We start from the raw sequence: 14,149 nt of genomic DNA, 5'->3' as shown, positions 1-14,149 counted from the left end.
AGCTACAATGACAGTTCCACTATTGTGGCTAAGCTTAGATTTAAGACAAAACCAGCCCTATATATGCTAACAAACTTTCTGATTTTTAGCACAAAATTATGAAGTAGTTACAAAATTGAGAAAGAATATTAGACATATCTGTTACTGACCTAAGAACTTCAAATATCGATGGATGAACCAAGACAGCTATAGCATTGCCTCAGTTCAAACTGAGAATAACGCCAAGTTTTATCAGTATGGATCCCTCTTATTTAGGAGGCAACACCCCCATGTTACAACTAAAATGCCCTCATTGATAAATATGTAAATGTTTGAAATCAGTTTATTTTTAATTCATTGTTCAAATCAAACTTCTAATTCGTACAGGATTTCTTATGGAAGGACTTTGAAAAAAAATCTTAGGCTGACTTTTTAGTTGTTCATTCAAAACCAAACCAGAATTGCGTGACTCACTCCCATAATTTCAGTACAAAAATTCTACAGCAAGTATCAAATTTATATTAAAACTGAATGAATAACTTAACTCACCCTGTTTTTTGGATGGTATAATAATCTCTTCACAGTTATCATATACTTCACACATAGGAAATTTCCTTTATACAGTATGTTCAGATAGCACACAAAACACAGTTATATAAAAATAGAACTATTCTAGAATGCACTAGCACAGTTCTTTGCTGAAGCTGAATCCTTCTCTGCCCAGAACTGTTAACAATTCTGACTTGGGGAACAAAACAGAACATGGCAATAATAAACACATCAGTCTTCCCAAAACATCAAGCTCTACAGTTACAGTAGGTCATTCAGGGCAAAGACGACCTAGTATATGGTTAGTCGTGTATCTGTCTTCTTATGGCTGATGTGTGTTAACAACTTGCTTTTGAATCCTAGAGGAACATTCCTGCTTAGACCACATCTGACATCTACTAATTCCTAAGATGTAAGGGAACTTCGGTATGATGGCTTGAGGATCATGTTCATCACTTTGCTTATTAAACTTGAACTGGCATTTGGTTATACCTACACTTCCAACCTTATCTTGATATGCTAATTATGCATACCTTACACTCACTTTTCCTTTCTTTCTCGCTCTCTGTAAAGATAAAATAACAGTCACACAACTGCTTTTGCTACAGCTACTATCAGGTATACCATCATCCTTCTTTTTCCTTCTTAGAGGAAGGAAAGATCTCATCCAGCTTATTTGAAAAATGCTGGTCTGATGAATTAATTTATGTTTCATATAATGCAAACAGAGAGAAAGACTGTTACACAGCTCTGTTTAGCAAAGAAGATTTTTGTGCTTACCTCTAATTATGGGACTGCAGCTACAGTGCATGAGGTTAAACTCCATAGTAAGCTGCAAGGCGCTCTTTTAAGGGAAGAGGAAACTGGTCAGAGAAATGCCTCCAATTCTCATCCCCAACTTGATTTTTAAATCCATGAAGAATCTACAAATGAGGGAGGAAGTCAAGACACTCAGTAAAAGTTGGATATATTATTTACAAGCAACATATGCAGTAAGCCACAAACTGCTGGATTTTGTATCTGTCCATCTGAATCTTCCAATGCCAAAACGCTAGTAAGAAACAACGGAAGTCCAATTATGTCTGTCTTAACTGATATGCTTTTCTCTTAGAAGGGTAACAGAGAACATAGCTATCCATACAAATCAGTGTATGTATACATATCAATATGTATTTTTAACGAGTAAGGTGGCTTACAACATAAGAGTTAGGCCATTTCAGAATGCTAAACATTTTATCAATTGACACAGCTTGTATATGTAAAGATTTCTCTATTAGCTCCACCTGCCCCACTCCCCCACCTGCATAATATATTGTGGGAACAAAGCAGAGTCAGAATAGCAGCCAGCATTTGACAGAATCAATACCTGTCAAATTCTAGAAAAATGCAAAGGCATCCTATGACAGCTCTCTTTTTTTTCTGTGGAACCTGCAAGACAACTGTGGCTAAAAATGAAGCCAAAAATCTTTTGTGTTTTGAAAGAACACGGAACCACAGTCAGTGGCAGACAAAAGCCAGCAAAAAAGGGAAAAAACAATCTTCAAGTTTCAGTCTGGACTTCCCAACAAAATAAGTAACTGAAATATATGAAAATTAAATGATACTGTCAAAAAGCTCTCAGTATGTTGGCTCTGAAAGAGCAGTTTAAAGGCAAACATCAGAAAAAACAAAAGCAGGTGGAATGGCTCCTCCTCATAGAAAATTATGCCAATAGAATCTAAAGCCTTGTTTTTCTTTTTTTTTTTTTTAGCCCCCAGAATTCAATGACACTGAATTGTATTCTTGACAGCCTGTTCCACATCTGCACAGAAAAGGCAATGTCAAAGTTAAGGCTTATGGTAATGAGTACACCCTCAATGCAACATTATCAAGCAGAGCTGTTTTTAAACGGGATGTAGTGATAATGACATTAGCATCATCAGTTAACTTACAGCTTTTGTCCCTGAAAGAGACCTTCCACAAGCAGGCTCACCTCTTTCTTAACCCAAATAATCAGATCAGCCAGCTGCCAAGGAACTACTGAAAGTCTAAAAATACTCAGGTATGATGAAAGAAAATCATGTCCAGTAGAGTTTTAGCAAATGAGAATTTTAGCTAGAGTCTTCAGATACCCTACTTTTACAAAAAGCACGAAGATTCTTAGGGTACGTGTCAGATTTTAACACTGGCAGCTCATCTACCCACGCTCTTGGAAGTGGCATTTTCTCTCTCAGCTCTAGTGCTAAAAAACAAAACAAGAAGCACTGGACAATCCAGATGTTTTCCATTGTTCCTGAAGGGCATAATTATTGTTGGAAAAACAACTAACTGGACTACAGCAATCACGTATTCATAAGGAATTAATCTAAAAACTGTGCATAGCATCACTTGAAGAAAGCTTTTTTTTGCTTTTCTTGTCTAGTTTGAATGCATTAAATCCCACATGGAAACCTGGAAAGAATGTGAAAATGAGGACCCTAACTTACTGAACGAAGTATTCAAAGCTGAAGGACCAGCACAGAAATGTGCACTGAGACTGTTCTGGACAATTGTCACAGACAGCATCCTAGACTTTCCTTTAAGCTTGTAAGTATTTCCTGTTTTCTTCTGGTGATGCCAGAACACACACAGCCACAGCTGCACATTACCTGGATGAAAAAATGCCAATACTGAACCATGATCCTAGTAAGTACTTATAAACATGCTTGATTTTTGGCTTAACAGGAGTATCATGAAATTTTCACATACACTCTTCCTAAAAACAAATTTCACTCTACAACTTATATGGGGGGCCACATTACCGAACAGCAGCAGCATTCTTCATGAAACTGAAATAAAGTTTGTTTCTTTTCTTTTTTTTTTAGTCTAAGACATTAGTGTCAAAACACAATATATCACATTCTGTCTGGGTTTTTTTTGCTTATTTGACACTTTGTTTAGCAGAGTTTTCTTGGGTATAACTGTGTGGCAGTTTCTTGAAACTTGCTCAATCAAGAGGGTTTCTGAGGAGAATATTAAGCAACCTTGAGAACTACTCTGTGCAGGAATAAGAGAAACAGATCAGGATACCACTGGAATGCTTTTCATTTGCAATTTTCAAGTTATTTCTCCAAAATAAAGTAGGCATCTTCATAGCAAAAAAGTCTTGAACCACACACTAAATGCAGTATAAACCTCCTTGTTCTTCCAAATGCAGGTGGAAGCTGGACACTATCTGAAGTTTTTGAGGATGATTATCCCCTCAAGTAAGAGCTTAGATGAACTTGTCAATACTGTTTTAAAAAGTTTGGAATAACCCAAATACCTATATGAAAACAGAGGTTAAAGAAAAAAGTCAGGATTTTTATGTAGTTCCATCTTAAAATTTATGACCTTGCAAAGAAGCCTCCATTACCACAAAACAATAAGGGCTATCAGTGGAAACAGAAAGCAGGAAAAAAAAAACCCAGAGGATCCAAATTACTATGATAAAGAGACACTGTTATACTAGGAACCATACCTTACAGAACATGTCTCGGAGATCATCTTTTGGGCTAATCCACGATGCAACAGCATCACAGAAAAAAATAAAGTCCTATAAGATTAAACAATAATATAGGTTAGAAATCTTGATTTATAGGTCTGAAAACAATGCTTGATGTTCATTCTGTGAACCATGCAAGATTTTTCATGCTAATTCATAACGAGTTTTGACTTTATGTATTTATTTTCCAAATACTTCAGACAGTCAATTACTGTACACCTAAATGTTCAGAAATAGAAGTAGCTGAGCATAGGAATAGTTTTGTTTAATAAGGTTTCTTATTAAATAAAATCACAGTTAAAAAAATCTTCAAACCCCGCCCTTGCACACCACACTTGGGTCTAACGCTGATTCCTTCAGCACGCATCTTGAGTTCAAGAATTAATCACTTTAATAACAGGCAACAAACGCAAGACCACGATCACAACTTTCTCCCTCTCACATTTCTAGTTGAAAGAAATACATTTTTTTTTCCCCTCAGCAGAGCCACAAGTGTTTTCTGGGAGACACAAGATGTTTATCATACAGGTTCAAAGCAAAGGTCATTCCAAAATCCCTTATACTCAGTTCATCTGCTGTCATGCATTACTTCCTACTACACCTTTAAAGCACCAGTCTAATCATTAAGCTGATAATGCACATTGTTTTGGGTAGGAACTAAGGATAACTACAGAGAAGGAGAGATAATGAAGAGCCCTTAACTGTAATGTCCCCTATGTGAAAAAACAAATGGACAGAAGGGGGAAATGCTAAGTGCCAAATAAGGCATAAGTGAAATGAACTGAAAATTTCAGAATAAGGTACAGGCTCAATTCTTGTATTGTAGCAAGAGGAATTCCAGGCAGAGGAGAGGAAAAAATCACTTTCATTTTCCTCTTAGGAAATACACTCATTGGTACAACTTGCTTGACTTTGGAATGTGGAAAACAAAGTCATAGCTTCTTCTTCAGATGTACCATTTGTTCTAAAGAGATCCATGTTCCTCATCTCACTGCCCATTTAAACACTATGTCCAAGGCTGAAACAGAATCTTCCCTTCCCAAGTTTTAAGAATGAAGGGGTGGTTATTGTTTTTGTTCTCCTTCTGCCTTATATCTGCCTTATATTTTCATACATATCCTGAGCAAAACCTGATAGAAGTAGCAAAATACAGTTTTTTAATCAAAGTTCATTATTTACATATTCTTTGTAAGTAACAGACAAAAACTGAATTTAAAAATACTCTTCCCCTTTCCTCTGCTTGGCGATAATTACTGAAGCATCTTGCTAATGTAATTTGCAATATAAACATTTTGTCTGCCTTGAGCTTAAAATAAAGCTACATTGTGTACTGCAGGAAATCACATCAAGCTAAAATTTTCATACTCCAAATACAGTTTTCACTAAATTTCACATGGGTAAATAAGTTCAGATCTGATAATGAATCTTACTTGGACTACTCCATTGGGGTTGACCGAGATCATGGTACATATCCCACGGAACGCTGAATCCTTTTCCTCATTGTCTCTTATGTTTCGTAAAGAGGTGCACCTAGCAAGTTGGAAAGCAAAACTTAGCTAACACTATTACTTTTACTTTAGTCAGGCCAGAACTAGATGACAGTATTTGATGGAATAAGCCACACTGATAAGATAATATGAAACAATATTTTGAAGACTTAGAAAAACACTTGTGGCTCAAAGTCTTTACTAGTATATTCCCAATAGGCATCACCTCCATAATCGTGTTCGCCTGTTGTACCATATACAGTTAGATAGTGTGACCTGTATTCCATCAAATACAATAGAAACACGTATCTGAAATATTTATAAGAACTATCATTACTAGAAGCGGAACATATACTACTATCACAATATGAATTATGTCAGATACCACTTACAGAACAGTTATTTAACTTTTACAGCAGCAAGCAAGCTATTTAATACATAACAAATCTATAAACATGTATTCCTTACAGCAAATCAAGCCTCAGACTGAATTTTAAGTAAAGTAATGCACAATTTAAATTTTACAGTATTTGCATGCATTGTATTATCATTCTGGTGGATTTTAAAATGCTCTTTCATAGTCAAGCTTTAACACAGCAAGCATGTGACAATCTTATCCCATGCATAAATTAGTCGTTAGCCACAACATAAAGAATACATGACGGTGCTACTAAAAACTCACAAACCTGATAGGACAAGATTAGTCACATGGTTGGCAATGATTAAGGATTGAGATTTTGTAACCAACTGAAAATATATCTAAAAGTGAGATAGAGAGAAGAAAGAAAGAAAGAAAGAGAGTGAAGAAAAATGAATTAAAAAAAAAGATTGAATAATACACACCAGGGTCTTATAAACTGCTGTAGCATGGGGGCCACCTCTTGAGGACAAACGTAACCAAGACGACCAATTGTTATTGCTAAGGTAACGCAATCACGGTTATACACCACCAAACGCCAACCAAGACATGAGCAAATGAGGGGGGAGGAGAAAAAATAAAGAAAAAACAACAAATAACTCAGAAACAGAAACCAACAGAATCTGTGTATGATAATAAACATAAGATTTCACCAGTGCTGTTTATTACCACCCCCTAAATAAGAGGCAGCAACATATATGGTATACTCTCCAGGGTAAAAGAAAAATTAAAGAAGTAAATGAGAGAACACCAAAAACACAATTTAAAATCCAAAGGCTTTCTGATGTAAACAGTTGTTCTGCCCTCTTTGAAGTATCTCTTCTACTAAATTTACCTACCATACATTTCAAAGTTTTTATTCAAATGGACTACTATGGATACTTCCAATGAAAAAGAATTAACCATTTTCAGTTCTAATCATTTTAGTTTTTTCAATGTTTAGAATTCCAAGCTTTAATACATGTACTCTATCAGTAAAAATACACCTGTAAGTACTTCCACAAGGAAAAATATTGTTGCGCGTCTAAAAAAACTACAAATATGAAACACATCTCAAAGAGCACCAAATATTTGTTTTCTTCATAATCTCATAGAGAATTTAAAGTGGTTGCTAACTCACAGCAACTGACTGCAGAAAATTAGCTCTTTAATCCCAATACTTCTCCTGTTCACAAAAGGCTTCCTCATAGAAGTCATAAGAACCTGACTTCTGACACAAAGGCACAAGGACACATGGAAAGCAAAATTGCTTCTTCACATGACTAGGTAGTTTGGTCCTTTGTTCTGAGGGACAGACTGGACTGAAGAAAATATCATGGACATGTGTTTTAATGGTGTTTGCTCAACTCACAAAAGATTAATCTTTAGAAAAAGGAGAGTGTGGGGAATAATGTATCAGGATTACTTGAAGCAAAATACATGAATAATACTAAAATCCAGCAGATTTATATGAAGCAGAGAAAGGAAACCTATGTTCAAGGGACATACTATGCAACACTCTAATTAACAGGCATTTGTGAACAGTTTCATGAAACATGCAATAAAGCAGATGATGCTTTCTCCAGTAAAAGTTTGGTGTAGGATATACCAGCAGTCTGGGACATACTCATTCCATGAAAATTGCAGCTCACTGGTAATGTACTGTTTTGCCCTGACTCAATTTCAACATGCATTGCCCAAAATTTTTGGCAGATCTCACTTATTAAACTGCATTTCAAGTGCTACTTTCAAATGAAAATACATGTAAGTTTTATCTGTAAATTCTCACACCTACTGTCTGTACAAAGAATAGTAATCTCTGTCAAAGCTCAATTTTGACATGTGCTGTTTTTTCCTATGCAATTACTTTTACTTAAAGTGGTCTGATGTTTTCATAGCGCACTGCATAACAAGCTAAAGCAGAAAGTAATATTCGTGCACATACTAGTGGCACAATATCCCACAACAAACTTAAGTACACCACATTCAACATTTATTTGCAGTTATGCATCCACATTTAAAGTAACTATTAAGAGAATGAAAAAAGAAAGGCTGTGTTTGGATGCTTCCAAAAAATTCTAACAATGATGGAAGCAAACATTTAAGTACTGAATGCCTCTAAGTTACAGGTATTACACATCCATCAGTGCAGAGGAACAGGGCAGGGCAAGGGTTTGGGGAAAGAAAATGTATATTGCTGTGCTCTTCCATGGTAGATTTCACAGTAAGTAGGTATTTCTTCCAAAATTACCTTTTCAAAAAGTAGTACCTATAATATGCCAGGTGACTAGGTAATTTTTTCTTTAAGTTCACCTTCCATACTAAATGGGGGCAGGGGAGCAAGAAGGTACAGCTTTTAAGTTTAAAGAGTAACAGAGGAAAAAATATACATTGAAAATCTCTCCTAAACTTCTCTCTTGCTTAGCTCAAAAACCCAGAACTGTACCACTGAATTTGCATATTTTTCTATCATGTCAGGTATAATGACTAAACTGACATTTTCTTACCATACAGTTAGTTTTCAAACAGGGGAAAAAAAACCCTCTATTAGTAGAGCCAAATTATTAATAAAGTTTTGCTGAAGTATGGAAGGTGCTCTTCATACCAGAACGTGCCCTCTATAAATGCAAAAGAAACAAGCCTCAGAAATCCCAATTCAGTAAGGAATTTGGGGATTGCTCTCAATTTGGAAGTCAAAGCTGCAGGCCAGAACGTAAAACATGCATGCCATTATTAGAATGCTTTTCAGAAATTTGTTATTAAATTACCAGGTAACAGAAGTTATACATAATTTCAGTTATGTTGTGGTAAAACTACCATCACAGATCTAGATTTTTGTGTATGATATTAGAAGTTTATCTAAAAAGAAGACTGCATTTTTCATAAATTGAGAGTCCATGATTGCTTTTTATCTATGCCAATTACATTTGTTTCAAACACTAGACACATATATACAGTACACAGGTATAAGGACATGCATACATTAAATTCAGTGTGAACTACGCCTTTAAGTGTTACTGTATATATTTGTCACATTTAGTACATAAATATAATTGGAAGAATAATTAAACATGATAAATAAATGTTAAAGTGAGATAGCAATAACTTTAAGAATCTAGATATATGATAGCTCGTTCGCAGCAAGACTGAGACTTGTAAAGCTTCTGCAAAACAGAGTCTTTTTTTTAAGAAAAACAAACACATAGCAATAAAATCTGTTCTGGTGTCATTCCCCTAGGCGATTTTGAAATCATTATAAAACATTTTTCATTCCCTTCACCATATATGCTTCAGTGTTTGGGTACCTGTATTCTCTAACAACGTCTTTGGTGTGTTTGGTCTGTTAATTATTTCTACAAGCTGGTGCAACACCATTGGAATATAAGGCTGCATCTCTATACCTGAAATAGCCCAGAAAAAAAGAGAAAAGATTCAGGAGAAAATGACCATTAATACACAAGTCTAAACAGACTGGGTATATTGCATTTACTAACAAGGACAAGACTCTCAAATTTAAATTAAATTATTACATTAAAGTGTCACTAAAAAAATCCCAAAAAACACCTAGACAAACTATGCTAGAAGTGCAGAGATTCAAAGAAAAAAAATTATATCTTACCCATTTGGATGGAGATTTCTCCAATTGCCCAGGTGGCATTGTTACACACAGAAATGAATTCGGGGTTTAAGTTGGTTCCCAAAATCGGCATGAAATCAGCTAGAAAGAACAACATTTTAAAATCTCATCACACAATGCAACCACCTTGTCCCAAAACTGGACCACAGGAGGAAAAAAAATACCAAACTTCATTTTAAAAATATCATGTAAGTCTATTTAAATTCTTGGAAAGTGTTACAGATGAATTAGTAAGAACTATATTTCTGCTATATATCAGATTAACCTGGATTTTAGAACCTAAGTAGATGAATGCAAATACTTTTAAATTATGATTTTAAAATGTTTCTAATAGTCCCTATCTTTATGTAACTCTAAAAAACTTTTTTTCCCACTTCTCTTGCTGGGGCAAGGGGAGGGAAGAAAAAATCCACAGGCACTAGTACTTGTTGTTGCGTAATATAGTTGAACAAACCTCAAATCACCTGGATAGCTATATATTCTGCTGTGCTTGAAAAAGCAAAGGCGCCTAGAAGGCAATCACACCTTTGATTAAATTTTAAGAAAAAATTAGTCACAAAGATGGATTATGACATCTGCCAAATAAATTTTAAATTCCAAGCCTATCTAAGCATTCATTTGGCAAGTTAAGTGTATCTCAAGAGTATCTGCAGGGAAAGACAGCAAATATCATGGAATTGTATAACTGATGCTATTTCCCTACTGAAACTAAAAACAAAGCAAAAAACCCCAAATGACACCTACCCTCTAGTCAAGTTTCCTAATTTCAATATATGTATTTGTACATAACAATAGATTCTAGTAGAACAAAGAAAGCTATAAATTCAAGAATCTATTAAAGTAAGCAACTATTTGAAGTCCAAGTACATTTGTTTTGCTGTGTTCCAGCACAACAGGTAGCTTGTTACACTATAAAAATCAGGGAGAAAAATTAACTTTTGCACTGCCTACAAAAAACCCAATGTCTTAAACACACAATTTGAAGAGGAAAAGACTACAGACCCTGGCTGCTGATAACAGAAAACGAAAAGTCACATCACCATGAAAAGACAATTCACAGAACAGGGAGCTTAACAATGTCTAAACCACCCTCTTATCAGTTTGTAAAGCAAGTTAATTGTTTGATATTAAAAGAAACATACCGATGCAAGGCTTAACATGCTGAAAACACGCCTTTGTCAGATCACCTAACAATGCAAAAGAACTCTGCCGTACCTCAGGCATTTTATCCTAAAGGGAGGAAGAAAAAAAATCAGCAATTCTAGAAGTGTTTCTGATTCTCTTAAGAAAGAAAATCCCTGGATCAAAAAGGTTACTTATCTCACCTGCATGCACTGGTACATTAGTGTCAGTATATTGCTGCGAGCCACTAGCTGTTCAATGTTGCCTCCAAGTCCTTCAGCTAAACCACTAAGTAAATCAAGAGCCACAATCATGAAATCTTTATCTGGAGCCTCATATTGGTCTGGCTGAGCATTATGCAACTGCAACAAATAAGGATGCATTTTCAAAATTAGTACTAAATTTTCTCAAGGTTATGTATAAAACAACTTTCAGAACTGCAGCTTCATTTAGATATTTTACAGTTATACTACAAATCTCCCTGCAAACCCGTAACTTTACAAAAATTAATGAACTGGTTTAAGAGATATTCTGACAACATTAGAACAGCAATAGAAAAATACCATGGCTTGTGCAAGGGTCTTCTGCACCAGATTTACACAACGCTGGTACACAGGTTCACAGTATGGAAGAAAGCCAGATTGCAAGGCAGTAGCAACTGACGACAGGCACTAGAATTAAAGAGAGAGAAAACGGTCATTACTTTTTCCTCACATTCCTGAAGTGCCTTTTACTTGGGAGAGGTAAATTTAAATACATTAGCATTTTAAGTGTATCCGCATGTAACTGATTAGGTAAATGCAACCTAGAAAGGCAGTACCAATTAGCTGAGCTAAAGAAACTATCAGCAAGTTATTACTCTTTCCTACATATGCCAGTTGAGAAAATTTCTCAGCAGCAGCATCTTCTTAGAGGTAGACAAGAAAGTGCACACAAAAACAATTATGATAATTCAAACCAACACTTACACTAAGGTTCAGTATCATGACCAGGTACAAGCCCTAACATTACCTAGGAGTTATGAACTAGTTGTTCTAGAGGTGCTTTCCTGCTTCACACCCAGAAAGTACAAATAATAGACTACACGGTCTGGTTCATACCTTCAGTTTGTCTGAAAATAGTTTTAATGGAGGGATGAATGGAAAGCAAGGAAAGAGAAGAGAAGAATGAAAGGAGAACAAAGCATTTTTTTTTTTCCTAAAAGGATCTAATCAAAGAAAACACACCAGAATGTCAGTAAAAAAACCCAAAACTAAAATACTTTTGATAAATCTAATGACATTTCCTTGGTCACAAAATCTTCTTACTACAATCAGCATGTTTTCTCCATAGCGGGAAATACCTAACGCTGTCAGCTTTTATAGTCATACTTCCTAGTAGAAGCATCTTTAGTAAAAAGTGTAATTTCTAAAACAAGTTGATAACAAATATTCTAATTTTAACATTTACCTCTAACAGAGGGAAGAGATCTTTATCTTCATCCTTCAACATATTCCACTTCTGGATTAATGGAGGCATTAGCATCTGAATATATTCCTGTTTAGGATGAAAACGCATCAGCTGCTAAAACATTTCACTGCATACTATTTTATCTCAATTCTATAAAATCAATGTATTAAAAAGTGATATATATTCTACTTTTTCAAAAATAAACCCTCATGTACTGTAATTCAATCATTGCAATATGTAGTAGTTAATATTAGAATTTATAATTAGACTTAAGATTTTTTGCTAAAGGACCTAAGTACTTTTGCTAGCTGCCTGTGTTGTTACAAACCTATATGATTGCCACAGGGCCTACACAAAGTTTTTACTAGCAATGCAATCTGGCTGTGCATCTGCCACCTGCTCTTCTCAACCATCTTCCCATCGCTTTGATGCTGCAACTCTAACCCCTCAAGTTCCTGAAACTTCGTCAAACAACTAAGCATTCATGAAGAAAGTAATTTCCTGTGGCTCCAGAAGGACACACTTACCCCTCCTGTATAATGCTGTTGCATTTTCCCTGCCCACTGCACAGCCACAGTCACAAGGACATTGAGCAAGGCATCCATTTAGTGTTGTTGCTCCCAGAAGGTATCTGAAGAGCCAATAGATGCTGCCAGCTAATGCTCTGTTCAAAGATACAAAATTCTAAGTGACTGAATACAATCCCACCATCACCAGGAGCTCCTATTTAGCTTCCTCATGGTACTATCAAATGTCAAGGTGGCCAGGGCCAGAGAAACACTGAAAACACGGTCCTTTGATGGTGTGGTGTCTCAGATGTCAAGTAAAATGCCATAGAAACAACTCAAATTGTTTTATCCTAGTCAGTCTATACCACGTGAAGCACTTTAAAATAATAAAACAAATTTCAATAACCATGGTAAAAAGATGTACGCATGGCACATATGCATATTCTATTAATTAATATACACACACTAAAAAAACATCCAAACAATTTGCCTGTGTGTTATCTATTCTTCGTCCAAAGGATTGTATGTTTTTAGCTATAAAATGAACATCTGCCTCACTCTGATAAAGCAATTTGTAGTGATGATGTGTTCCAATACATTGGAAAATGACACACAGAGCAGCTTAGCAATACTTAAAAGTAGTTCCCCCCAAAAAAGTGTGGTCATTTGAAATTATAACACACATTCCACCAATTTCTCTCAAGTTCCATCTAATTTCTATATCGGTATACATATCTCCTCCAAGCTGAAAAATTCTGGGAATAATTAAGAAAAGATCACTACAAGAAGCACATTTCAGAAGCCACCCTACACACCGTCATCTATTCAAATTAGCAAATTCGTGTAGTGGAAAAGTTACATACAGTCTATTTATTTTACCTGTAAGTATTCAGTGCTATCAGAATGTACGCAGAAACATCAACATTCCTGTTTTTTAACAAGTAAAGCACCCTACAAAATCCATGGAACCAAGTTTTCAATTATGAGTGCTTCTACAGAACATAATGTATACTCACTGGTTTATTTAGATGATGTCCTACAGAATCTGCTAGAGTTCCTATAGCATCATAAAGAATGAGCAGGTTTTTATGCTGGTATTTACTAAATGCGAAGACCAAGGTGTCAAGTATATAAGCAAGATAAGGGACAAGCTCTGTACAAGCCTCCTCTTCTAGAGTAGCAAAGGCACTGAGGGACAAACAAATAAGCCAGTTAGTATGTTGGAAAAAACCAAAACCAAGATGACCCCGAAACACCCCACAGGACCCATTTCTGTTTAAACATAAAAGTGTATTTACTCCTCAGTTTCATCCAATATATGTTTAACAAGTTGTATTACTGAGATAACCTTGATCTACTTTGACTGAACATGTAAGGATTCAGTTGTTAAACTGTAATGAGCAAAAATAATGAACAATCACTGTAAACCCCATTACATACATGCAAAGAGCCCCCAACAAAAAAGCACTACTGTACATAGACACAAGATATTAACTGAAATAACAGGAACCATAATAA

General features: G+C 35.4%; 1 protein-coding gene across 1 annotated transcript in view; it reads right to left on the bottom strand.

Moving 5' to 3' along the window:
• Positions 1-14,149, bottom strand: part of TNPO1 (transportin 1) — a 59,496-nt gene that overhangs the window by 1,779 nt on the left and 43,568 nt on the right. The window contains exons 13-23 of the mRNA XM_069881129.1: positions 13,648-13,819; positions 12,123-12,209; positions 11,237-11,344; positions 10,877-11,035; positions 10,694-10,781; positions 9,534-9,632; positions 9,220-9,315; positions 6,361-6,436; positions 5,461-5,560; positions 4,007-4,081; positions 1,309-1,451 (exon numbers count right to left, since the gene is read on the bottom strand). Of these exons, the coding sequence (XP_069737230.1) occupies positions 1,344-1,451; positions 4,007-4,081; positions 5,461-5,560; positions 6,361-6,436; positions 9,220-9,315; positions 9,534-9,632; positions 10,694-10,781; positions 10,877-11,035; positions 11,237-11,344; positions 12,123-12,209; positions 13,648-13,819 (1,168 nt within the window). The 3' untranslated portion in view covers positions 1,309-1,343. The remainder of the gene's footprint in view (positions 1-1,308; positions 1,452-4,006; positions 4,082-5,460; positions 5,561-6,360; positions 6,437-9,219; positions 9,316-9,533; positions 9,633-10,693; positions 10,782-10,876; positions 11,036-11,236; positions 11,345-12,122; positions 12,210-13,647; positions 13,820-14,149) is intronic.

This window comes from Phaenicophaeus curvirostris, chromosome Z (assembly GCF_032191515.1).
Source record: "Phaenicophaeus curvirostris isolate KB17595 chromosome Z, BPBGC_Pcur_1.0, whole genome shotgun sequence".
In the NCBI taxonomy this organism is placed as follows: domain Eukaryota; kingdom Metazoa; phylum Chordata; class Aves; order Cuculiformes; family Cuculidae; genus Phaenicophaeus; species Phaenicophaeus curvirostris.
The sequence above is the reverse complement of the archived record's forward strand: the minus strand, read 5'-3'. Positions and strand labels throughout refer to the sequence as shown.